This window comes from Aspergillus ruber (assembly GCF_000600275.1).
Source record: "Aspergillus ruber CBS 135680 unplaced genomic scaffold scaffold00006, whole genome shotgun sequence".
NCBI classification, from domain to species: domain Eukaryota; kingdom Fungi; phylum Ascomycota; class Eurotiomycetes; order Eurotiales; family Aspergillaceae; genus Aspergillus; species Aspergillus ruber.
In genome coordinates, this window is record NW_024467302.1 from 395,952 (window position 1) to 418,617 (window position 22,666).

At 49.8% G+C, this 22,666-nt stretch overlaps 9 protein-coding genes across 9 annotated transcripts; 6 read left to right on the forward strand and 3 right to left on the reverse strand.

Annotated features, from left to right (window-relative positions):
- The first annotated feature begins 1,546 nt into the window (after positions 1 to 1,546).
- EURHEDRAFT_410232 (CFEM domain-containing protein) lies at positions 1,547 to 2,638 on the forward strand. Its single transcript, XM_040781313.1, has 3 exons — positions 1,547 to 1,800; positions 1,855 to 2,159; positions 2,211 to 2,638. Exons 1-3 carry the CDS (start codon positions 1,569 to 1,571, stop codon positions 2,499 to 2,501), a joined length of 828 nt encoding a protein of 275 aa, XP_040640879.1. The 5' UTR covers positions 1,547 to 1,568; the 3' UTR covers positions 2,502 to 2,638.
- Positions 2,639 to 6,638: 4,000 nt separating this feature from the next.
- EURHEDRAFT_375782 (carnitine:acyl carnitine antiporter) lies at positions 6,639 to 7,779 on the forward strand (the record flags this gene model as incomplete). Its single annotated transcript, XM_040778779.1, has 4 exons — positions 6,639 to 6,890; positions 6,944 to 6,992; positions 7,047 to 7,677; positions 7,728 to 7,779. The coding sequence occupies 4 exons, from the start codon at positions 6,639 to 6,641 to the stop codon at positions 7,777 to 7,779; spliced, it is 984 nt and encodes a 327-aa protein (XP_040640880.1).
- A 698-nt stretch (positions 7,780 to 8,477) lies between these two features.
- EURHEDRAFT_513774 (uncharacterized protein) lies at positions 8,478 to 10,733 on the forward strand (the record flags this gene model as incomplete). Its single annotated transcript, XM_040786204.1, has 5 exons — positions 8,478 to 8,627; positions 8,681 to 9,583; positions 10,081 to 10,240; positions 10,324 to 10,416; positions 10,477 to 10,733. The coding sequence occupies 5 exons, from the start codon at positions 8,478 to 8,480 to the stop codon at positions 10,731 to 10,733; spliced, it is 1,563 nt and encodes a 520-aa protein (XP_040640881.1).
- Positions 10,734 to 11,519: 786 nt separating this feature from the next.
- EURHEDRAFT_384748 (uncharacterized protein) lies at positions 11,520 to 12,461 on the reverse strand (the record flags this gene model as incomplete). The annotated part of the gene is made up of 3 exons (XM_040779630.1): positions 11,520 to 11,853; positions 11,917 to 12,013; positions 12,083 to 12,461. 3 exons carry the CDS (start codon positions 12,459 to 12,461, stop codon positions 11,520 to 11,522), a joined length of 810 nt encoding a protein of 269 aa, XP_040640882.1.
- An 870-nt stretch (positions 12,462 to 13,331) lies between these two features.
- EURHEDRAFT_474461 (putative MFS multidrug transporter) lies at positions 13,332 to 15,106 on the forward strand. The gene is made up of 2 exons (XM_040785385.1): positions 13,332 to 13,681; positions 13,731 to 15,106. The coding sequence occupies exons 1-2, from the start codon at positions 13,549 to 13,551 to the stop codon at positions 15,068 to 15,070; spliced, it is 1,473 nt and encodes a 490-aa protein (XP_040640883.1). The 5' UTR covers positions 13,332 to 13,548; the 3' UTR covers positions 15,071 to 15,106.
- Positions 15,107 to 15,200: 94 nt separating this feature from the next.
- EURHEDRAFT_451124 (uncharacterized protein) lies at positions 15,201 to 16,202 on the forward strand (the record flags this gene model as incomplete). Its single annotated transcript, XM_040783925.1, has 1 exon — positions 15,201 to 16,202. One exon carries the CDS (start codon positions 15,201 to 15,203, stop codon positions 16,200 to 16,202), a length of 1,002 nt encoding a protein of 333 aa, XP_040640884.1.
- A 366-nt stretch (positions 16,203 to 16,568) lies between these two features.
- EURHEDRAFT_410237 (RTA1 domain-containing protein) lies at positions 16,569 to 17,895 on the reverse strand. The gene is made up of 3 exons (XM_040781314.1): positions 16,982 to 17,895; positions 16,856 to 16,930; positions 16,569 to 16,806 (listed from the first exon to the last, which is right to left on the reverse strand). Exons 1-3 carry the CDS (start codon positions 17,677 to 17,679, stop codon positions 16,707 to 16,709), a joined length of 873 nt encoding a protein of 290 aa, XP_040640885.1. The 5' UTR covers positions 17,680 to 17,895; the 3' UTR covers positions 16,569 to 16,706.
- A 1,821-nt stretch (positions 17,896 to 19,716) lies between these two features.
- On the reverse strand, positions 19,717 to 21,015 carry EURHEDRAFT_400951 (uncharacterized protein; the record flags this gene model as incomplete). The annotated part of the gene is made up of 1 exon (XM_040780050.1): positions 19,717 to 21,015. One exon carries the CDS (start codon positions 21,013 to 21,015, stop codon positions 19,717 to 19,719), a length of 1,299 nt encoding a protein of 432 aa, XP_040640886.1.
- Positions 21,016 to 21,371: 356 nt separating this feature from the next.
- EURHEDRAFT_400952 (Zn(II)2Cys6 transcription factor domain-containing protein) lies at positions 21,372 to 22,600 on the forward strand (the record flags this gene model as incomplete). The annotated part of the gene is made up of 2 exons (XM_040780051.1): positions 21,372 to 21,446; positions 21,515 to 22,600. The coding sequence occupies 2 exons, from the start codon at positions 21,372 to 21,374 to the stop codon at positions 22,598 to 22,600; spliced, it is 1,161 nt and encodes a 386-aa protein (XP_040640887.1).
- Between the last annotated feature and the right edge of the window lie 66 nt (positions 22,601 to 22,666).

The window sequence follows — 22,666 nt, forward strand, 5'->3', positions numbered from 1 at the left end:
CTCTCGAGACAGTTCCGTGGTGATTTTAATAATGCCAATAGCGTCCACACAAGCTGTGAATACAAATAAGGAAGTGACACTTCCAACAGTGAGACTCTTGGGCTATCGACTGTGCCAGGATCATTCACGTGTTAGAGCGCCGCGTCCGATTCCTGGCTCACAGAGTTCTGGACCGGACACTATGTAGTGGACGACTGAAAATCGCGCTGCACGTCCTTTATGAGATTATTGGCTTCGTGAAATTAGCATCGGAGACCCCATAGAGGGCGGGACAGCAGGCGATCCTTCTCTCCGAGTTTAGAACCTAACCCCGATCGCCAAGCGAGTCAACCGTGGAATTAATTTATCTGGGCTGGTCCTGGGAATAACCGTGGGCAGGGGACTGTGTGCACCGGAGTAAGGTACAGCTCCGTACAGAGAACGGAATACCCCTGGATATAGTACTCTGTAGCAGGCCTGATTTCAATGTACTACAGTTATCATGCGAGACCAGGCTGCAGTCACAGCCAAGCAGTAAACAGAGTGTGATGGTGCTATCACAAACCATACTATCGATTCCAAATAGTGCGAGCTTGATTTGGACGCAGGTCATTGGTTGTGCGGGCGGAGGATATCTCCTCGGACCCGTGCCGGGGTGTGGCGGTGCGCAGCCACAGAATCGCGTAGACTTCCATATTGAGTTCATTGAGTTCAGGTCTGAGTTTGGGCAGTAGTACAGGTGCAGAACAAGTACCGGTACTTGTTCGGTACCTGTACACAGCACATGGTGCCTGTTGCGGTACGCGCCTCGTACATCTGTATGGGATCCGCTTGTTTTTCACTACAATCCTGTATCAAGCCATAACCTGTTTGTACTTATCAAATATCCGACAGGGCAAAAAGGAAGATGATCTCATCCATGGATCTCGGCCCAATAGCGGCGGTCTGGGCGGTGGCGAGTGCAGGTTTTCCCCACTTCGGGTGAAGCTTCCCTCCGATGTGGCTGGTGCCCTATTTCTTATTGGCCCGTTTGGAGGCAGCCACATATGCGGTGACGGCGCCATTCCCGATACGGTGCAAAGGGGCTGATCGCACGGGCGACTCCACAGGGCAAAATCTGAGCAGAGGAGTTATTCGTACATAGCACCCTGTAGTACATGGCACTCTCGTATCCAAGTACTATGTACAAGTACCCAAGGTGAAGATAATTATACAAGGACTACGGGTCTACAGGACTACGAGTCTACCAGTACTCCTGCATAGACTGTATCATAACAACATCATTACTACACGCACATATTGGAGCAGTGTATGGAGTAACACAGTAAACAAACTAGTGGCCAATCGCGCCGATCGATCCAGCTCGGCCGACCGTCACCACGGGAAATGAGGTGGCCCGCCCAGGAACTGCTTTTTAAATGTCCTCCCCGTCTTTTTTCTTTTCTCTTTCTCTTTCTCTCATCCATCCCCAGCCATTGTCTTTATTCCTTACTATACTCTATACCTGGACTCCAGTTAATCTCTAATTCACCTTCCTACGCCTCTACTACACTACTGTCACAATGAAGTTCTCTCTTACCCTCGCTATCATGGCCTCCGCCGGCCTCGTCGGCGCCGTGTCCGAGTCCAGCTGCGCTCGCATGTGTATCGACAACATGAACAAGAAGGCCGAGGACTTGGGCTGCAAGTCGGGTGACCAGCGCTGCCTGTGCGACGCCGAGAACTACTCTTTCGGTGTCCGTGACTGCACTGCTCAGGCCTGCCCTGAGGACGACTCGGCCAAGGTTGTCCAGATCGCTCTCTCCACCTGCCCGTCTGACAGTATGTCGTTCATCTTCTGCCATTGACCTGTTATACAAAGCTAACCTTCTCTAGCTACTTCCGGTCAGAAGGCCAACGGTGGCTCCGACTCCGACTCCGACTCCAGCTCCAGCTCCAGCGCTGGCTCCGGCTCCGGCTCCGGCTCTGCCACCGCCTCTGGCTCCGACAGCGACTCGACTGGTACCGCTACTGACGGCGGTGCTGGTGCTGGTGCTGCTTCCACTGGCGCCTCTGGCGACTCGTCCAAGACCGCCTCTGGCAACGATGCCTCTGCCACCGGTTCCGACTCTGCTTCTGCCTCTGCTACCGGCTCTGCTGCCAGCAACTCTGCTTCTGCTACCTCCTCCGGTGCTGAGTCGGTATGTTTATTCCACACATATGCGCCCGTGAATTCTTACTGACGGCTACAGTCTTCTGCTTCCGGCTCCAACGCTTCTTCTACCCTGAGCACTGCCACCAGCACTGGTGCCGGTGCCTCTTCCTCTGAGACCGGCTCTTCCGACTCGGACTCCAACTCTGACTCTGACTCCGGCTCTGACTCTGACTCCGGCTCTGGCTCCGGCTCCGGCTCTGACTCTGACGCCGCATCTTCCAGCTCGTCCGCTGACGGTGCTGAGAACACCGAGAACGCTGCTCCCCGCATGGTCCTCGGCTCCGGCGCCATGGGTGTTGCCGGTCTCGCCGCCCTCTTCGCTCTCTAAGCGAATTGCGGTTAGCAACACTCACCAAACCGATCTTTGCGTTTGGTAAAAACTTTTCTTAATGTTCCAATATTCACGGGTTACGATGTCTGTACGTCGCTGGGTGTGAATTGTACATTTACTTGACCGTCTGGATACGCACGGTCATTGGTTATGACTTATTACTAGTAAATAATACTCGTTCGTTTTATCTTCCAGTATCCTGCCTGTTATCCTCCGTACATACATAGACTGGCTTGCTCTGATGCAATTGCGTCAGGTTCGTACTATTCTATTATTATGATATGCACGATATACTTGGATGCGTTGGTGCGTACGTACCCCGAGTACGAGTTCGTGTCCAAGTACATCAACGGCTGAGCCATGCAGCTTATGCAGTGTAGGAGCACGTAGTGGCTGGTGAATGCACGCTACATTAAGATGACAGGGGTAATGCAGATGTAGATGTGGCTGCTTAGCCATTCACCTTTCGAAGGGCAACGAAAGCTTTCTAGAGTATCGATCGTGGCGGGGTTTTCGCCTTTTTTATTCCCCACGATATTTAAGGGATTTTGATTCCTTTCGAGAGTTTTAGACCTCTTCCATGTCACAATCTCCTCCCTAGCTTGCAATATGGCAAATATCCGCGACATACAAGATAAGCCAGTTCCTGTTATCAGCACCTCCTGAAATTTGGGAGATGTACCCAATAGTCGAAGGTCTGCTAGCCAGACAGCTTTTCGTGAGACTTGATGCAACAACGCAGTTTGCTCGTGCACAGAGTCACACAGCTGGCTGAAGGAAGCGCCAGTAAAGGACTCCTGGCTGAAATACCTGCTGTTGGTTTCCCCGGAAACTAAGGGGGAGAGATACAATAATAACCGTATCGCGCCGTCTTCAGAGAGTACTCCTTGGCCGTTTGGTCTCTAGGTCCCTAGAGGATACTGTTGTTTGTTGTAGTACGAGCCAACTGCTCTCGCACGAGTCTATGGCTACAGGAATGACATACCTATGGAAGTCGTCCAAGCTACTTGGCCGAAGATGCAAGAATATTATCACATAACCTCGTCATGTCCGATGAGACAGAAAAAAAATGATACAACGCTGGGTGATGAAAACAGCCACAGAAATATCATGCAACCTTGGCTAGAGCAATCAAACCGAGCCCTGATGCTGACAAGGTTCGACGCTGTGTCGAATAACAACCAATTACATGCCGCCCGACCTTTCCTTAGCAGTCCATCAGTCTCATGAGATCGAGATTATATGGACAAGGCTGCCTGCTAATATACACTGATGAAGAAAAGCCATTATGTCTCAGTGGGTTCCACGATCCGATGTCGCGGGCTGAATCCCCGGATCAGGTCCTGCAAGCCAGCAGATACTTCTTCGCTACCTTGCAAGCAGCGCTCGCATTTATCTCTATACAACATGAGCTACAGAGGTACGGGATTGCTTCACAGGTCCTCAACTCCCTCAAGAGCCACATCAGACGGACTCGAAGTGACGTGGCTACACTCTTCGACTACGTACAAAGCCACCTATGGGAAGCGACAAATAAAGAAACGTTCAGCATCAAACCCGCAGTTGAAGAATTACTGATCCTCGAGAATTCAGTTTTACAGACATCGATGTGAAGATGAAAAGGGACATGATTGTTTCATCAAGACAATTCTAGATTTCCGGAAAGCTGGAGAAAGGTTGTACACTCTCCCTGAGAGGAGACCTGAAAATACAAGGCTTTACAATCACAGGGACATGATGCTGACACCTGGAGAGGTGATGGTACGCATTCTTTACTTCACTGGATCAATACTGCAAATAGATCCAGCCGGCAATAAACTTTAAGACCCCGCGATATTCGGACCTCTCTGACTGCTGCGTCACGATCGCTGCCTATATCTTGGTGAATTATGATATGATATACCCAGCACATCAACGGATATGGTGGCACCGATCATCGCCAGGGTTAAACCGAAGAGTTCAAGGGCATTTGGAGACCTACTGAAAAGCATAAGCCTGGTAGGATTTAATTTACGTACGCTTCACCATTCAACCCAGGGGACAACAAAGCTGCGACGAATTGCAATCTGCAAGCCCATTGGGCTAGACTATGATCACTTGAATGGAGTACAATGCTACTTCACAGTAGATACAATGACAACAGGCCAGAATAACCAACCGAAAGCAAAACACCACTATAAAGGTTGTAGAAGAAATTAGAGAACAGCAAGAGTCTCCATCCAACAAAGTGAACCGCAAGCTGAGAACAACGCGGTATTTCGTGACTACGACTCTCCAGATTTTGGCCAGAGAAGACTTGTCTGTTAGTCAATGAAGCCAACGTGGTCCGAGGCTATATCCGCTCTATATACCTGCCTCGTTTTAAGATCAAATGAGAACTTACTAAAAGCGATAATTCCACTTGTCTACAATAAGAATGAGATAGGCCCGGAAAGATGTTACACCTCTAACAGATCCAAGGTTGATTCACTACAGCGTTCATCCTTTGTGATTTTGACAACCATGCGTTTGACGAATATAGTCCATCCCACACTAGGGCGATTGATAGAGGACTATACATCGCGATGAAAAGAATCATTGAATGTGTGTGCAGACATGCAGAAGTCCCCTCTTTAATGACTGATGTAATGAGCAGCAAGCCCGGCAGAATGTTGTGTGAATTCGCAGTACCAATTTCTCAGCTAAGCCAGAATTTCCGGTCGTCCCAAGGCCAAACCTTGGCCCACATACTAAGAGCCAAATTCTGCAGCCTGCTTTGACATGACACCGAAAAGTTTGAAGGCTGGCTAATGTGCTTGGCCCGGTTACCACCCACAGCGCTGTGGTTCCGCCCGTTACCTTGCCCATGTATCTCAATCTATGCCTGACAACTGCTCAAATCCAGGTGATCCTAGGTCGACTCGAAACCACCCCATAAATCAATCCTCTTAACTTAACCTGTATAACATGCAGGCTAGATCGTCATTCAATGAACTTGCACCAGAAACTATGATTGAACCCCGGTGGGATCATCAATCTGGCAAGCCCTTACCTCGGCCTCGGCGAAAGATTGCAGGACACTGGCAGACAACAGGTCGACCTTGAAGATTTGAGGAACGGGCCGCAGCCGATTTGTTTTTAGAATCGGCGCGACAAAACATAGATTCCAGGCCAGCAGCACGGGGAGCGGATGGAAGCACAAGGTTGTGATGGAAGATGGTCTTGTGATCAACTCATTTGCACACGTCGTCCGCCCTCCTAGAGGGCATCATGCATCATAACATATTTGTGGGTATAACCATCTCGGAAACGCTTTGTTCAGGAACTGAATACAATCAGAACTGGACAGTCGAGCCTGTATCTTGGATGGGATATGGTAGTAGGGAAACTAGCTGCATCGCGATGGGCACCTTCAAGACGCCCCATTTGTCACCGGAGTTGAACCGAAAATAATGACTTGAATCTCGAAGTACAAGTACACCTTGCAGTCCACTATATACACTAGTCCACCCCACCGACTCATCTGACCAGATACACACTAACATGTGAAAAAGAGGGGCACGTGATATCAACTCCAGTCCTCCGCGTGTTTTGGCAGTGACGATGGAGGGACAGACAGATAAGAAAGACGCAATAATTTCCAATCCTCCGCTCCTCTCGCCCGGAGATCCCGCCTTATTCTGGAGTCCTGGTAGTTTGGAGATCCCCGGAACAGTGGTAGGTCGGGGGAGGGGTCAGTCATCCCCGTTCATCCGGCACTTGACCATGGGATGGATGGTGGTCACACTACAAGTACAGGATACCTACATAGCCTGAATACTAGTACCATTTCTTTTTTTGTATGATATCCTCTTTTAACTGGAAATTGGCACTGAAAATACCCGGCGGAACATTACTATCTCCGTCTGTACCGAGCCGAGGTCCGTTGTTGCATCTCCGAGCAATTAAGCTATTTCTCTGGTGTGTCTGTTGCGTCCTGGTGGGCTGTTTTAATATACCTAGCGTCTTTTTCACCTGGTGAATTCTCTCTTCTCCTTTTATTTCAACTCTTCTGCTTCAATTCCTCTTCTCTCCTCCTCCTTCTCCTCCTCCTCTTCTTCACTCTCCTCACTATACAACTCTCCCGACCCCTCCTCCCCACTTCCGACCACCAAAATGACTTCCACCTCGACTACCCCGACAAACAAAATCCAGGAAGATGTGCAGGCCGCCGAAGCCAAGCCTGTCAACAAGACCATTGCTCAGCTCCGGTCTTTTGCTGCCGGTGGTGCCGGTGGTGTCTGCGCGGTCGTTGTCGGTCACCCGTTCGACTTGGTGAAGGTGCGGTTGCAGACGGCACAGAGTGGTGTGTATGCGAGCGCGATGGATGTTGTTAGGAAGACGGTTGCGAGAGAGGGTCTCGTTAGGGTATGTCAATTGGCTAGGAGAGCATGAGGGCAGCGATGGTTGACAAGATCTAGGGATTGTATGCTGGTGTTTCGGCACCGCTTGTTGGTGTCACTCCTATGTGTAAGTCTGTCTCCGGTTGTGGATGCGAACCTGGCTAATGTGGTGCTGGCGCAGTCGCTGTTAGCTTTTGGGGTTACGACTTGGGTAAAACGATCGTTAGCAGCCTTTCGGAGGTGCGCGTCGAAAACAGCACTCCCCAATACACCATCAGCCAGATCTCCGCCGCCGGTTTCTTCTCCGCCATCCCCATGACCCTGATCACCGCCCCCTTTGAGCGTGTCAAGGTTCTCCTCCAGATCCAGGGCCAGAACCCTCCCCCGCCTGGCCAGAAGCCCAAATACTCGGGCGGATTGGACGTTGTCAAACAATTGTACAAGGAGGGTGGTATGCGCAGTGTCTTCCGTGGTAGCGCCATGACCCTGGCGCGTGACGGTCCCGGATCCGCCGCGTACTTTGCCGCTTACGAATACATCAAGCGCAGCTTGACCCCGAAGGATGAGCGGGGTAATGTCACAGGAGAACTGTCCATGCCGGCTGTGTTGGCTGCCGGTGGTGCCGCCGGTATCGCCATGTGGATTCCCGTGTTCCCTGTTGATACTATCAAGTCGCGGATGCAGAGTGCTGAGGGCCGTCCGACCATTGGAGGCATCGTCCGCTCTGTGTACGGTAACGGTGGATTGAAGGCTTTCTTCCCTGGCTTTGGACCTGCTTTGGCTAGAGCCGTGCCCGCCAACGCCGCAACTTTGTATGCTTCCCCTCTTTTTCTTTCTTGACCAACCTGCTAATGGTTTACAGCGCCGGTGTCGAGCTTGCACACAAGTTTATGAAGAAGATGTTTGACGAGTAAACGCGAAGCGATAAAAGCGAGATGATTTGAACCGCCGTCTTTTCTTTCTGTTTCCGCGGCGTTTGTGATTTTGTCAGCATATACACCTGTTTTTCTTTTTTCTTTGCGAGCATTGATTATGCCAAGCTGGATATCCCAAGGTTCATGCTAGACTTGTGCCTGCTGTATATATTAGGAATATGTCCTTATGTGCTACTGGGCCGAGTTCTCCGTATTGCGTACGTACTAAGCCCGTTGTGGCCTCGCAGCCTCGCAGCATTCGGAACTCGGAAAGGTGAAGACCCGTGTTTCAGTGATCGGGAAGATCTACACGAAGCGCCTTGAGTCATCTCACACTCCAGCTACAGTACAGAGTACATAATACGGTAAACAGATATCCTGCACTGGACACTGGCAGACTTTCTGTACTCAACGATGAGTTGAATAAAAAGTAAAAGCAATGATGTCATGTGACCACGTCACTAAGCCTCATAACAACAAGACCAAAAGAGTAAAAGAAGACCCTTAATGTGAACAGAGCCGCTAGTCCTAGGCGCCAGCTACCCGTATCCGGAGTTAGGCGTTTCCTTTAATAAACACCGCCCCCTCTTTGGAGTAGTACTTCTACCCGTCATCTTTCCATTTGCTCCCTTTCATCAATCTTCATCAATCTTCAATATTTGTCACCTTTGTTTGCTACTGACATCTAATACTGCATAATGGTCGCTCACTCCCTCGTTCGTCGGGGCGTGGAGATGGCCTCGGACCATTTCTCCAAGAGCCCCGACCAGCCGGATATCCAGGTCTCGCCGTGGCTGTTGGCCTTGTGTGCTTTGACTTCGCTGGCCTTCGTGCTGGTGATGTGGTCGGTATGTGCTCTGAAGCATTTCCTCGGGTATTGTGTATAATATTGACAAGGCAGGTCGAATACTCCTATGGATCCGTCGTTGCGACTCTCGCTGCCGTCGAAGATACCAACCCTGACCTCTACGTCCGTCTCGATGCCGACTACGACCCGTCCAAGCCCGACAACGTTGACCCCATTGCAAGGGATGTCGATGGTGCCCCCAAGCCTATCACCAGCAAGCTGCGTACAACCATCTCCCACCTCCGCGCCCGCGCCGGTCGCTGGTCCCGATTCCGCGGTTTCGCCATGTACTTGGCATACGGTATCGCGCGGGGGTTCCTGTTCATGATCCTGCCGGTTGGGTCGGACCAGCTTTTTGGACAGTTTGCTATCCAGATGGTTCTTGCCGTGCTGCTGGCCAACATGCAGATGGCGTGGGTGCACATTGTCGTCTCGAAGCCTTCGAACAAGCGGTTTTACCAGCGCATCCCCGGGTTCAAGAGCTGGGTGCAGATCGCGCCCGTTGCTGCGTTTGAGAATATCGTGGTGGGCCTTGCGTTCTTCCTGCCGCTGTTGATGGCTAAAGCTTTTGGCGGCTGGAATTCAGCTATGGAGGATGCGTCCTCGACCGCGCCGCCTACCAAGGCTTTCTGCAAGATGTGGGCGATTACCATGATCCCGTCCATCCTGTCGTACCTGGTCTCAATCCCCGCCCAGGCCGTCTTCGTCCGCGTCGCGGCGTCGATGCTTCCTGAGGAAGACGAAGCTATTGTGCCGTTTGACCGCTCGTTCGGCGGCAAGGTTGTCCCTGCTATCCTTGGTGGTAGTGGACGGTTGAGCATCATGGATGCTTGGAGGACGTTTGACCGACCAGCGCGGGTTCGGTATCTGAAGGTTATTGGCAAGGTGCTTTTGATGGAGGGTGCTTTATTGGTTACGTTTACTTTGGCGCTGTTGGCGCAGTTTTCGCTGATGGGGGTTGAGACGATGCAGAAGATGATGGCCCACTCTCGGAGTGCGTAACTCTTCTCTACTATTATGATCTAGGATATGATACTGCTGGCCGATTTGTTCTTGTTTGAATAATACGGAGTTTATCAATCACACTAAGCCTGACACTGTAGTGATGCTTACTGTGGCAAGTGGCAACTGCCGGAATAGCGGGTATAACTCGGCGCTTATTCTATCCTCTGTACAGAGTACCGTAGAAGTTTGAATGCCGACCGTCTCTAGTCAGACTTGTCCTTCGTTGCTGTAGGGCTGTCAGTTCCACTTCATCCGCAAGGTCTTTCTCATCCTTAACTTAACCCCGCCACTCCCCACTCTCTGCACGCCATTCCGCACACCGCCTGGGCCACAGCGCTTCTCCAACCTACAAGTACTTGTACTTGTACCTTCTCTACTTTGCAACCTGGGTTAACTTGTCTTGCTCTCTTGTTCCTGCATTTCACCTACATCCAGAAAACCAACGAAAGAATATGGCCACCACACCAGCAGGGCGCATGCTCTCGCGCCAACTGCAGCAGATGCAGTCCAGCAAAGATATCCCGGGGATAAGCTGTGGTCTGGTGGATAATAACGTGTTTGAGTGGGAGGTTATGTTGATGATCTCGGATGATGTGCAGTGGTATGGTGGTAAGCATCCCTGCCCCTGTATCCAGACTGCGTTGGCGTACGAGTTTTTGGACTGAAGCGCTAACGATGATATTTAACGATAGGGGGCTTCTTCCGTGCACTCCTCTCCTTCCCCCATGAATACCCACACATGCCCCCGAAGATGAAATTCGAGTCGCCTCTTTTCCACCCTAACAGTACGCGCTCTCCCCTCCTCTCACTATACTCACCCCTGATTTCAATACTAATAAGACCAGTCTATCCAACCGGCGAAGTCTGCATCTCCATCCTACACCCCCCCGAAGAAGACAAATACGGCTACGAGTCTGCCGCCGAGCGCTGGTCCCCCGTGCAAACGCCCGAAACCATCCTGTTGTCTGTGATTTCGATGCTGTCGTCTCCAAACGACGAGAGTCCGGCGAATGTGGAGGCCGCGCGGTTGTGGAGGGAGGATCCGAAAGAGTTTAAGAGGAGGGTTAGGAGGTGTGTTAGGGAGAGTTTGGGGGAGGAATAGCTTTGTTCAATTCTGGGTTTGGGTTGAGTGGTGAGTGGTGAGGTTTGGGTGAGGGGACGCTGGGGTAGAAGTTGTAGGTGATAGATGGGTTGCTATTCGCGTGTTATTATGCATTATGTCTGTTGATACGATTGGAGTTTGAGTTGTTTTCGGTATGGAGTTAATCAAGTTTTTCTTTTCTTTTTTTTGGTGGCATGCATTAGCAGTACAGTACATAGAGTAGCGCATGGTATAGCCTAGCTTGCAGCACAAATATTTAGAGCAGACTTGGATTGGATAAACGCACCCATACATCTCAAGACCTTATCAACCACTACGGGCCGGAGAAGGATAGCGAAAGATAGGATCCAACCTATACCAAACACTTAGCACCTATCAACACGTTAACAACAAGGAAAGGGCAAACTCACAGCCTGCAATACAGCCTCCGCAGGATGTTCCTCAATTCCCCCACGCAATCTTCTCCCTCCTTTATGAAGTTTCCTCAATCAAGCACGCAATCGGTCTCTAATCAGCCCACCTAGTATCCTTAACCACCTGCATCTCATACTCAAGCGACCCAAAATCATAATCAACACCATGCTTCTACTCTATAACCACCAATATCTTCTCGAACACTTCAGCCCCATCCCCAGGAAAACCGTGCTTAAAGCCCAAATCATGTAGGATGGTAAAACTGTCGTGTATATACTTCTTCTGGAAGAGGCTTCGGATAGAATCTGGTGGGACTTCGAAGTCCCTCTTCAAGAAGTGGTCTTTGATCATTGATGCGAATTTGTGGGGGATTCAAAGGAGCACGTCAATGTGTAGGGTTTGTTTGATGTGGTGGATTGTGCCGCTCGTGCTGCTGTGCTGGTTGATGCGGATATTGTGTTCATTGTCTCGGCCTATGTCGCTGGTCAAAAGGGATGTAGGGGATTTTCCGTTTCGTTTGGCTCTGGTCCTTGCGCTGGGATTTGGCGTGGTATCCTTTGCACATAACCTCATCTGATCCTCATAAGCATTGAAAGCATACCTACTGACATACGAAGCCCGACGATGAACAGGGATCAGTGCCAATTTATCAACCTGCAAAACCACATCATCGAGATCACTCAAGTTGACACCAGGCTGAACCTGGCTATACCAATTTAGCGCAAGAGTCAGCTAATGCATACTCCGCGCGCGATCCCCATTCCCAAACGGACATTCATCAACGTAAACTGCACCAGCTGACTGGGCCATTCCTGTCGCTGCAACGGCACTGCCCTTGCCGTTGTGCGTGTATACGGAGACACAGGCTTTCTCGTGCTCCATGATATATCAGCAGAACAGCTTGATTGGATCTGCAAAGGTGCTTGGCATTGTACTTTCGACTGTTGAGGGGAGGTTGACGATCATTTCGTTCGAAGAGGGCCACCATGTTGCTTTGACGGCTTCGCAGATGGCGATTGTGATTGTGAAGGATGGGTCTTTGTCTTGGATGTTCTCGATTGTGATCTCCAAGGTCCACTCTGTTTTGTTGACGTCTGGATTCTGGAAGTCCTTCGTGAGCGTGCGGATTAGATGTGTTCCGACTACGAAATCAACTATCTTCCTGCTCAGCTGCGGCACATCCACAGCGGGATGATGGTAATGCGGCGTAGGAAGATGGAAATTCAGAATCACCTCTGTTCGCACCCTTAACAGCCTCTGTCGTCCTAGAAAGCGTTGTCCTCTGACACGGCAGCAGTGCCTGCAGCCAAGCATCTCGGGAATCGCGCCGGTCTCGATGAGCCGTCTGGTGAAGTCATATTCGGCCTGTGGGGATGATGGGCTTGGTACTTTGATTTCTTTATAGCCTAGGTTTAGCAGAGCTTGGAAGTGTGCTCATTTCGTTTCGACGTTCATGGGCTGAACCACTGTCAGTTACTACCATGAGGATAGGGAGGGGAGGTAACTCACCATGTGCAACGCTTCATACCCAGCCCTGAGATCACTCGCCAGCCATCGCGGCGCTTTAGTCAACGCCTTACTAGGCTACTATCTATCGGGAATGTTAACCGTAGGAAAGGGGTCATGCTTCCCCACCGGATCCGGGAGGCTGGCATAGTCAACCGGCTTATCCCAGCCACTGGTCGTGCGTCGTCTCTTGCACAGTATCGCGTACCTACCTACCGTGAAGGTAAATATAGTGCAAGTAAAATTGGAAAGTGACCACGAGCGCTGATTCTAAGCTAGGTATTCCGTGGTGTACTTAACGACGTCATTGGGATTAATCTTACAAATATTGTGCAAGGGAGGATATGCAGGTGCTCATCTTGATATAAAAAGAAGGTAATTCGATTCAGGGCTGCGGCTGGCGCAATACAATGCAACAGATAGGAGATTATCTGATGTATCTACTGTTTCATGGTAAACTGCATATGTTAAAGTAACTGCTTCAGGAAAGATGTCTTGTGACCTTTGCATAAGAAAAAGCCCAGATAACCCGAAAATACATCTTTACAATGTTAGCATGATCTACGTCTGCGTATGTACAATTAAAGTTTCTGCATGTTTCTAGTCGAGGAATCCGATGTATACGCCTTCCAAGAATGTAAACAGTTTATACCACCTCTATGGAGTATCCAATCCTCTATCTTAACATACCCCTGGCTTTATGGCTGTATGCACTCTACTCTGTATCAATATCTAAAACTATCTCGGACTCGAACAAGGGATAGGCTCATGTGAACCTGCATCATCTGTTATCGCCTTGCGGTGGGTTCCGAATCCATTTCTTCATTTGGTTTTCTTCTTTAAAACGAGGATTCCTCGATTCATTGGCAGTGGAGACAAGCACTGGACAATCAAGATGTCTTCAACGAATTGTGAGAAACCACCGGTCGATGTGACTGTTGCGTCTGAGCCTGAACCTGAGCTGCATACCATTTTTGACCGTACGCAGAAGAAACTGGTTGCTTTTGTGGTTACCATTGTTGCGTCGTGTAAGTCGCCTTCCGTATATGGAATCGGTAGAGATACTTACGGACACAGCCTCCACGCTACAATCGAATATCTATTTCCCCGCCATCCCCACCATTGCCGAAGATCTCAATGTCTCCGTTGAACTTGTCAACCTTACCGTCACCGCATACCTCATTTTCCAAGGCCTCGCGCCTAGTCTCTGGGGTCCAATTTCCGATGCTAGAGGCCGTCGCACGGCGTATTTCGGCACGTTGATCGTATTGCTTGGTGCATGTATCGGCCTCGCACAGACACAGAATTACACCACGCTCATCATCCTGCGATGTCTCCAAAGTGCAGGCAGCGCCAGTACTAGCGCCATCGGCTCCGGCGTGATTGGGGATATCACCACGCGGGCTGATCGTGGCGGATACATGGGTTTCTTCCTAGGTGTCAAATTGATCTCGATTGCAATCGGCCCGATCATCGGGGGTGCACTGGCGGGATCCCTAGGATGGAGGTCTATTTTCTGGTTTCTGACAGCGTACAATGCCTTCCTGCTCGTGCTGGTCGTGTTCTTGGTTCCAGAGACCTTGCGCTCGGTCATTGGCAATGGGGCTCGAGCGCCGTCTCAGCGCATGGCGCGATTCCCACTCACTCTCTACCAACGCTATACCACGGTGAAATGGGACGCAGACAAAGTTCCTCAGCAGAACCCGGCCCCGAAGCGCATCGATGTCCTGGCACCACTGCAGATTCTCACCAGCAAAATGGCCGCACCAATTATCATCTTCTATTCGATTTATTTCACAGTCTGGCAAATGTGCGTCACTTCCATGTCCGCCCTTTTCACAGCCCGTTACGGTCTCACGGTGACCCAAACAGGTCTGACATTCATCGCACTCGGCATGGGCTCGATAATAGGCACACTCATCACGGGCAAAATCATGAACCGTGATTACCGCCGCTTGCAGGAGAAATACGAGAACGACGCGTCCGATGGACGGATTTTCCCCCTTGAGAGGGCTCGGCTCAGCCCGGTCCCTGTCTACGTGAGCGTGCAATGCCTGTCCATATTGCTCTTTGGGTGGACGGTGCAATACCCAAACCAGGTCCATATCGCCGTGCCTATCGTCGCGACTTTCTTCGGGGGGTGGTCGACTGTGTCTGTACATTCGAACATCACGACGTATCTCGTTGATATATTTCATGACCGTAGTGCTGCTACCGCGGCTAGTCTTAATCTTGCGCGGTGTTGTCTTGCGGCTGCTGGGACCAGCGCTATTCTTCCCATGGTGCATGGTGTTGGGGCTGGAGGGGCGTTTACCATTTGTATTGCGGTGCAGCTGGTCTCGATGATTGGGTTGGGTGTACAGTGGAGGTATGGTGGTGTTTGGAGGAGTATGAAGGAGTCTGAATGCTATGATTGATTACGTCGTATCAAATATATATATAGAGAATGAAATAAAAAAGTCAAGATAGACTGTACAAGTGAGTTCCCACTAGTCCTAAAAAGGCAACTGCGAATTTTCTTCGCATCTCAACCTCCCCCCTTCAACTATGCAATCCATATTCAGCCGTTTAACGGTGATAATCACCACGTCGCCAACGCCTTCAAGTCCCTCCACTGACCTAATCTCATCAGTAATAGAATCGTTTCGGTTGCATTGTCCTGAATTGGTCGCGACGCGGGTGATCGTGGTCTTTGACACTTTTGACCGGATCGCTGCGCAGAATCGTCTTAAGAGTGGATCTGCATCGCCGGAAGTAGCCGAGAATTATAGCGCCTACAAGGATAATGTGAAGTCGTTGGTTCTCCGCGAGTATGTGAATGATAGCAATGATGGACATCATCTCCAACAAGCCACGGCTACGGCAGAGTTCGGCTCGCCGTATGATGAGAAAAACAGCGTTGAGCTAGCCATAACCCATACGGGAGATAAGCATGTCACATTCATTGAACCCATCGCGCGGTTAGGATTCGGTCTTGCCATCCGCTCTGCCCTACGTGTTGTCGAAACACCCTACGTCTGGGTCCAACAGCACGACTGGGCCCTGGTAGCCAACATCCCTCTCCAACCATTGTTAGAGGTAATGGACACCTCCTCTACAACTGGAAACACACCCAAACCCATAAGATACATTTCCTTCCCATCAATCCGCATGCACCGCTACGCCGTCTCAGACTGCGTCAACAGCTACCCCGCCCTCCGATCCCTGACAGCCACACTAAAAGAGGACTTTTCATCGTCATCGCAACCAAATGTAAAAGTTCCCCTGACGCCTCTATTCTTCTGGTTTGATAAGCCTCATCTCGCGTCTACGGAGCATTATCTGTCAAGAGTGTTCCCTACGCGACTGGCGATGCGCAGGGGCGAGTTTATTGAGGATAAGATTGGGCAGAGGGCGAGAGGACAGATGAAGGATGGGGAATGGGGGAAGTGGGCTACTTGGCTTTATTATCCTGATGATGGGAAGGAGTTGTGTTTGAGGCATTTGATGGGGAGAACTTGGAAGGGGGGTGAGGGGGGGTTGGTGGGGAGGTATCAGAAGGAGACGTGATTTCTGTATTTTCCCAAGCTTCTTGGCTTTGAGTCTTTAGTGGAGGTTCCGGGGCTTATGGATCGATTCGCTGGGCTTTGATGTTGATCTGAAGTGATGATGTCGTTGGCATTTAACCGACATCGTATCTCTTATTACGATATACCCAGCCGGCTTCTCCCTTTCCATCTTGTAAATAATTTCCATCCTGCCATCCTGCCATCCTGCCATCCATGCAAACGTCGACTTGAAGAGCGCATGTTTTTTTTTTTTTTTTTTTACTTCCAAAACGAAGCAACAGAACAGTTTGCTAGAGTACGGGCATTTTATCGAACTTGGCCTTAAGACCCCCTCGTGAGATTACTTAATTCACTCAGTGAGTAGAGACTGGATATGAAAGAATGAAACTTGCATCATCTGTTTTGTATACTCTAGTTATGTGTTATAACGCTGTCCAAACATGCGGGTATCATCATTATTGGTGAGTTTTCATATGTACGAGAGAGGTGTATGTAGTGCCGTAAGTTACGGCACACGCGGTTTCCCCCAGCTTCCTTTCCGCATAGACCTAAGAAAGAAAGCAGGGTGGAGGATGGTAAACGAGAGCACAGCCAGTGCAATCATCCTGGCCAAGTTAGTGTTGCATATTGAGATAGCAGGATGAGGATACGTACATTCCGTCAAGAACGAGGAACTCGTTCTCCTTTTGCATCAACGGGTTGCCCCAGCCGCCTGCCATTTCGGGGAGACTATAATATGTTATTAATGGTGTTGTTGTTGGAAGTGATGTGGTAACCTACCGGTAAATACACCGGATCAAAACGGTGACATAGGCAAAGACCTCACCCCCGATAACCAACATCATATTCCGGGGCGAGATATATCCATCCTGCTCCTTCTCCACCGACAGACCTCTGCCGTTCTTCCTGAATCTGAGGAAGAAGTCCAGCGTGAGAAAACCGCAAACCGACATCGTAGCCACCTGGAACGCGATACCAGCAATCATAATATCATCCCCGGTTTTAAGCAATGCCTGATCGGTACTCCCCGCAGAAGCCGCGACACCACCACCAGCAGCCTGCAGAAGAAGCGACCCAATATCCGACCCGATGAATATCCACGTAAACAGCTTCGGCTTGAGCTTCGAGTGCTCAGGGCCCAGGTACGCTATGATATGCTTGATAGTAAGGTAAATCCCAGCAGCAATAAACGTAGGCGAAAGAATCAGACAGACGATCTGCAGCTTGAACGCTGGTGGCGACCATGGGTTATAGTGCATTAGGACCCGGCCGATGTAGCCTGCGACTTCGAGGAAGGCGCCGATGACCAGGGCTGTCGCGAAGCCCCATGCTTGGTAGTAGACACCGAAGAACAGCTGAAAAATTCCGCAGATGCCGAAGAAGACAGTGAAGAAGATGTTGCCGCCTAAGTTGGGGTAGTAGCCATATGTTGATGCCTCGACAGGACATAAGGGTGTGACTTCGGTACAGCCCGACATAGTGGGCGATGATTATGAACAACGATGACCGGAACGAACGTGAACGAGGGACGTAAAACGATTAAATATGGAAAGTCAGAGTGAATGAACGAAAGAGCGAAAGAATCACATTTCTCCAGACCTTTCTTAGCCGCAGGGAATCTAGGCGTATTTGAACAGGAGCGGTTGTCCGTCCGATTACCAAGAATAGCAAGCCTCCGAGTGTCAGTGGGCCGGGAGGCTTTAACCGCTTATTTAATGGCTGTTATTGGTGGATTGACCCGCTCTCGCTTTCGCTCTCGTTCTCGCCATCGTTCTTTTAACTTATTCCCCGTATATCGTACTTGCACTCCACTGCCGAGCCTCCGATATCCGTGTCATGTCGGGTCTCGCATACGTAACGGCACGGTGTTTGATATGCGGTTTTAAGGTGGGAGTTATCTCCGGCTGTACCATCGCGTGGAGTAGATTGCTTTCAAGATCGCTGAAAGCCTTACAGAGCTCATTTTCCGAACTGAAGACGCTGTTGGCGTTCTGGAAGCGGATCGGGATTTGGTCCGTGGATACTCTTGAGAAGATTCTCCACAGCTCGTTCTCGCTTATTTTTCGGGAAGTGATTTTCTACTGACAGGATGTCCGGCATCTCACCAACCGCTAACATTTACTGCGTTGGAGCCTGGGAGGAAGAGGCTTGATACATGCAAATGCCCTTTATTAGAATATATGCATCGAAAGTGTTTGCCTAGGGCTTGCAACGTGGTGTCATTTCGGCCATAGCATGAAAATAACCCTTCTCGTGAAATTGAGACCCATCGAAGATCTGCATACAGCAATGGGTTGCTGGAAGAAATCCTTTGTGATAGCAAAAAAGCAACGTCAACAGCTAAACATAGTCACCGGAATACGCATCAGGATATTAGGCGTTAACTGTCTTTACACGTTGAACGGAACTGATAAGCACTGCCGACAAAAGTCCCTATCCACAAATTTGAAGACGACATGTCGAAAAGCCTGAGCGTTTCATCGATATCTAGCCCGTTTCCTGCGCCTCTTGAGGACTGTCAAAGTCTAATGCTGTAGTACCGGACAACTCGCACATATGGCCCGAATTTCTCTATATCCATTGTAGCTCCTCCCGGTCATGGGGAACCTGGCCCTGACTGCGTTTCAATTTGACAAGTTAGCCCGAGGACAGTCATGTCCTATAATTGCACAGGTTTATCGAGCGAATCAAAACTGCTTACTATACCAAAGTTATTAGAACGAATAATATCGACGTTGAAGCATTGTCTATCGATTTGGCACTGAAGACCATGCCACCCAGGCATCACCCCTCCCTGAATCAGATGTGGATATCTTTGGCCGCAACAACCTTCCTGTCTTACCATGACATTGACATCAGTTTGTATGTGTTTCCATAGTGGATCAATGGAGGCCAGCCGGGTTTCTCCATTGTACGGACAGTAGTCTCGGACCGCCAAGAATATTTCCCCAAACTGAGTTGTCCTTTCATCTAAGGTCATGAAACGGACTCTTCTGGTATATATCCTAAAGTGTCTGATCTAAACCAGCAAGATACCTCAATAGTATTGTCTTACTGTTTTATGCACATGTGATGCGATTATGATTTCTCTATATGATGGGGAGTTGCTATTTCGGGGCGTAGTAAAATAAAGTGATTTCTGACTGCCTTACCAGAGAGCCGTCACATCCGCCTCCCTTGGGTTAGGCAATATAGATTCTGACCATACGGCTGGATATGTCCTCATCTGCGGTTTTGCTAGCCCAATACAGAGAAGATGGTTCGTGAAGAGACAAGAAGCTTTGTATTGAAGACAATGCAAACTGGCGAGGGCCGAAAGTGCTTAAGCGGGCCAGGTATGTGGCAACTAAGACTTGAGGTGCGAATGGAAAACGAAGATAGGAAGAAGATCCTGTGACGCTGATTGGCACGAAATAAAGCAAATGAGCAGTGGAACTTGCAAAAAATCAGAAAGCTTCATTATTATTATAAGTACCGAGCAAAAAGTAAATTAACTCCAATGACATGACAGTAAATCAAAACTCCTGATTCTGGAAAGCCCAATTGTCGGTATCAGCCAGAATATCTTGGAGGTAATACTCCAAAGTCTTAATCTCGTCCTCAGTTCTCTTTGGCTGCCGCTGCCTCAATGATAAGTGATTAAGCTCTTCGAGCTTCAGCTGCTTATCCCGTCTCTTATTTTCCATAATTCGAGCCACATTCAGGGACAGCAAAAACCATCCATCTCCCCGGGGCACTCGAACCAGCCATGACAATCCTGGCAAATCCTTCTTGCATTGCTTTTCGTCGTAAGTGCTGGCGTGACCCCTAGGAAGAGGCATGGTGATCACACCCTTCATCCGGCACCGGTTGAATTCGGCCATAAGGACAGGATCGTGGACACTGGCCTTGATCTGGTCACGGACGTCTTTGCTGTACTTTTGGAAATCGATATCGGTCGTCAGACGGGTGAACATGCAGACTCCTTTCTTCATCATGCATCGGTAGCACATCTCAAGGAGATCGAACAATGCCTGACGATTCTGGCTCTTGATATCTTGCTCAAATCTGACAGTCCATGTAACGTCAGCCTCACAGATTAGCTTCTTCAAGACGCTAGCATAGTGGCGTAGTCTCGCAGTATCGGACGGGGAACGAATCGAGTTGACCGGAGGTGAAATCGGCGTATCCATCCACATACTGACGTGAGAGTCAAAGTAGCCCGACAATTCAGGTATCGGGTCATGATAATAAGGAGATGCGGCCTTGGAGTTGAGTGTATAATTCCAGTCACTGGCCAGTATCAACAGAACACCATTTCCGGCCACCCGAGTTGGGCCCCAATGAGGATTTTCCGAAAGACCAGCGGCATAGAGAACCTTATTAGTGACTTCCTCAAAGGAGTCCCACTGACTATGGTGTCGCACCATGGCGCTGACATTGAGCAAGCGGATAGACTCCCGATTGCCCTGACCGCTATCAGAATAACCAAGCTTCTCCTGTTCCTCACTCGACTTCGGCGTACGGAAGTATCCAGACCCTTCCAAGATTGCAGCCGCTTCCTCCAAATCATTCACCAGGATGGCGATATCCGAGGTCTGAAAGGCGTATGGATCAGGGAAGCAATCACGATACTTGCACAGGCCGTGGAAACGGAAGACATCCTGTTCAGTCCAGACCTTGTACGGAACCCCTGCCTTGTAGAAGTGATGGCATGGCTCCCAGCGGCTTCCAACGTCGAGGTATGGAGTACTCTTGTCCTGCTCCGGTTCCTCGACAGAGGATGGCAGTTCACGGATTCTGGCCGCGAAGTTTCGAACAACCAGTCGTGTCATCTTGCTGGTTGACTATGGGGAAAAAGGAGAAACAGAGAAAAAAGAATGATTGTGCGAAGTTTTTTAGCCTTTGATGATGGTGTACTTACTGCCTCCGTACGTAATTGACTTGGTGTAGCCCTAGTTTATTTCGAATTTTTTATGCCTTATTTATTCCTTAGGCAAAAATGATCTAGGTTTTGGCAGAAAAATGCCTTTATGCACATAACTTGTGCACACGCAACGGGCGGTATCGTCCGCCGTAGCCGAGTTTGCGCTTTCCCGACGTTATACGAAAACAACGAGGCAGTCAGATGCCCAGCACCGTGGTTCTCGTTTCAGACTGTTATGAGAGTCCCTGTTCGAGATAGAAAGATATGAGCACGCGTCCGAGAAAGGCCCATACCAAGTCACGCAACGGCTGTGATCAGTGCAAAAAAAGGCGCGTCAAGGTGGGTACTTGGAAGATGAAGATGCTATCTGGAATATTTTATAGTTTCACTTGTCTGATGCCTCATAGTGCGATGAAAAAGGCCCACCATGCTCAAATTGTACATCGCGACAGCTGGAATGCACTTACTTGAAGATTCCAAGAGCCCGTGAGCCATCGGCAAGTCCTGCCAGTAGCCAGGCTCCCAGTGTAGGCCTGGCACCAGTTGTTCACCTTCCAGCGATCAACGAAGTAAGCGGGCCGTTAAGTACTTCTGGTCATCGGAGTTTAGAATTGATGCACAAGTTCTCGACGGAAACTTTCATGAGCCTTAGTAATGACCCGTCCGACTTTCACGTCTGGCAAATGGTCGTACCTCGGAAAGCGTTGGAGCATGATTTCCTGTTAAGCGGTATTCTGGCTGTGGCTGCTTTGCATGCGGCTACATCGATCGAATCCCCAGCGGCTTTGTCGTATATTGACATGGCGCTTGAATATCATAATATGGCGTTCGCTCCATTCCAACGGGCGCTGGATCATATTACTCCTTTTAATTGTGATGCTGTGTTCGCCCATTCAATCATCACGACAGTAATTGGTATAGCTTTGCCACGACTCACAGCGACCAGGGATGAAAGCTCGAGCATGACGGAAAACATTATTGTCGTGTTTGAGCTGCTGCAGGGCGTCAAAAATATTGTCTGGATTAGCGAGCCATGGCTACACACGAAACTCTTTACCTCGCGTCGCGAATTCTGGAAAGAGTCTGTTGCGGAATTGGACCCCGAGACGGAAGCTGCTCTAGACAAGCTAGCCACACTAAACAACGATACCATGGCTACAGTCGATCAAGAACAACATCGCATGAACCGCGATGCTATCGCTCTTCTCCATCGGTGCTTCTTGAGGCATGCCAATGCGCGGGATGCGGCTTCTGTTCTCACTTGGCTTGCCGCGGTTGACAAGGATTTTGTCGATTGCTTACGACGTCGCAAACCATTTCCCTTGTTGATTTTGACGTATTGGGGAGTTCTTCTTGGGACACTCGATGGGCAGATGTGGTGGGCTCGGAACTCTGGCAAGGCGCTGGTTACGGAGTTGCTAATCGCGTTGCATCCTGGTGTTTTTCAGTGGGAAGGGGCGCAGTTGTGGCCGAAACAGAAATTGGGTCTTTAAGTGCTACCACGATCACTAGCACCGCGCGTCCAAAATAGCTCTCATTATCCAAACACGCAGTTTAAT

Bases quoted from the DNA above. Each gene is read 5' to 3' on its own strand.
- EURHEDRAFT_410232 (XM_040781313.1), top strand. From the start codon at position 1,569: ATGGCCTCCGCCGGCCTCGTCGGCGCCGTGTCCGAGTCCAGCTGCGCT. The intron at 1,801-1,854 runs GTATGTCGTTCA...AACCTTCTCTAG, and splicing joins CTCCACCTGCCCGTCTGACA to CTACTTCCGGTCAGAAGGCC. The intron at 2,160-2,210 runs GTATGTTTATTC...TGACGGCTACAG, and splicing joins CCTCCTCCGGTGCTGAGTCG to TCTTCTGCTTCCGGCTCCAA.
- EURHEDRAFT_474461 (XM_040785385.1), top strand. From the start codon at position 13,549: ATGTCTTCAACGAATTGTGAGAAACCACCGGTCGATGTGACTGTTGCG. The intron at 13,682-13,730 runs GTAAGTCGCCTT...TTACGGACACAG, and splicing joins GGTTACCATTGTTGCGTCGT to CCTCCACGCTACAATCGAAT.
- EURHEDRAFT_410237 (XM_040781314.1), bottom strand. From the start codon at position 17,679: ATGTCGGGCTGTACCGAAGTCACACCCTTATGTCCTGTCGAGGCATCA. The intron at 16,931-16,981 runs GTAGGTTACCAC...AACATATTATAG, and splicing joins TTGATCCGGTGTATTTACCG to TCTCCCCGAAATGGCAGGCG. The intron at 16,807-16,855 runs GTACGTATCCTC...TAACTTGGCCAG, and splicing joins TTCCTCGTTCTTGACGGAAT to GATGATTGCACTGGCTGTGC.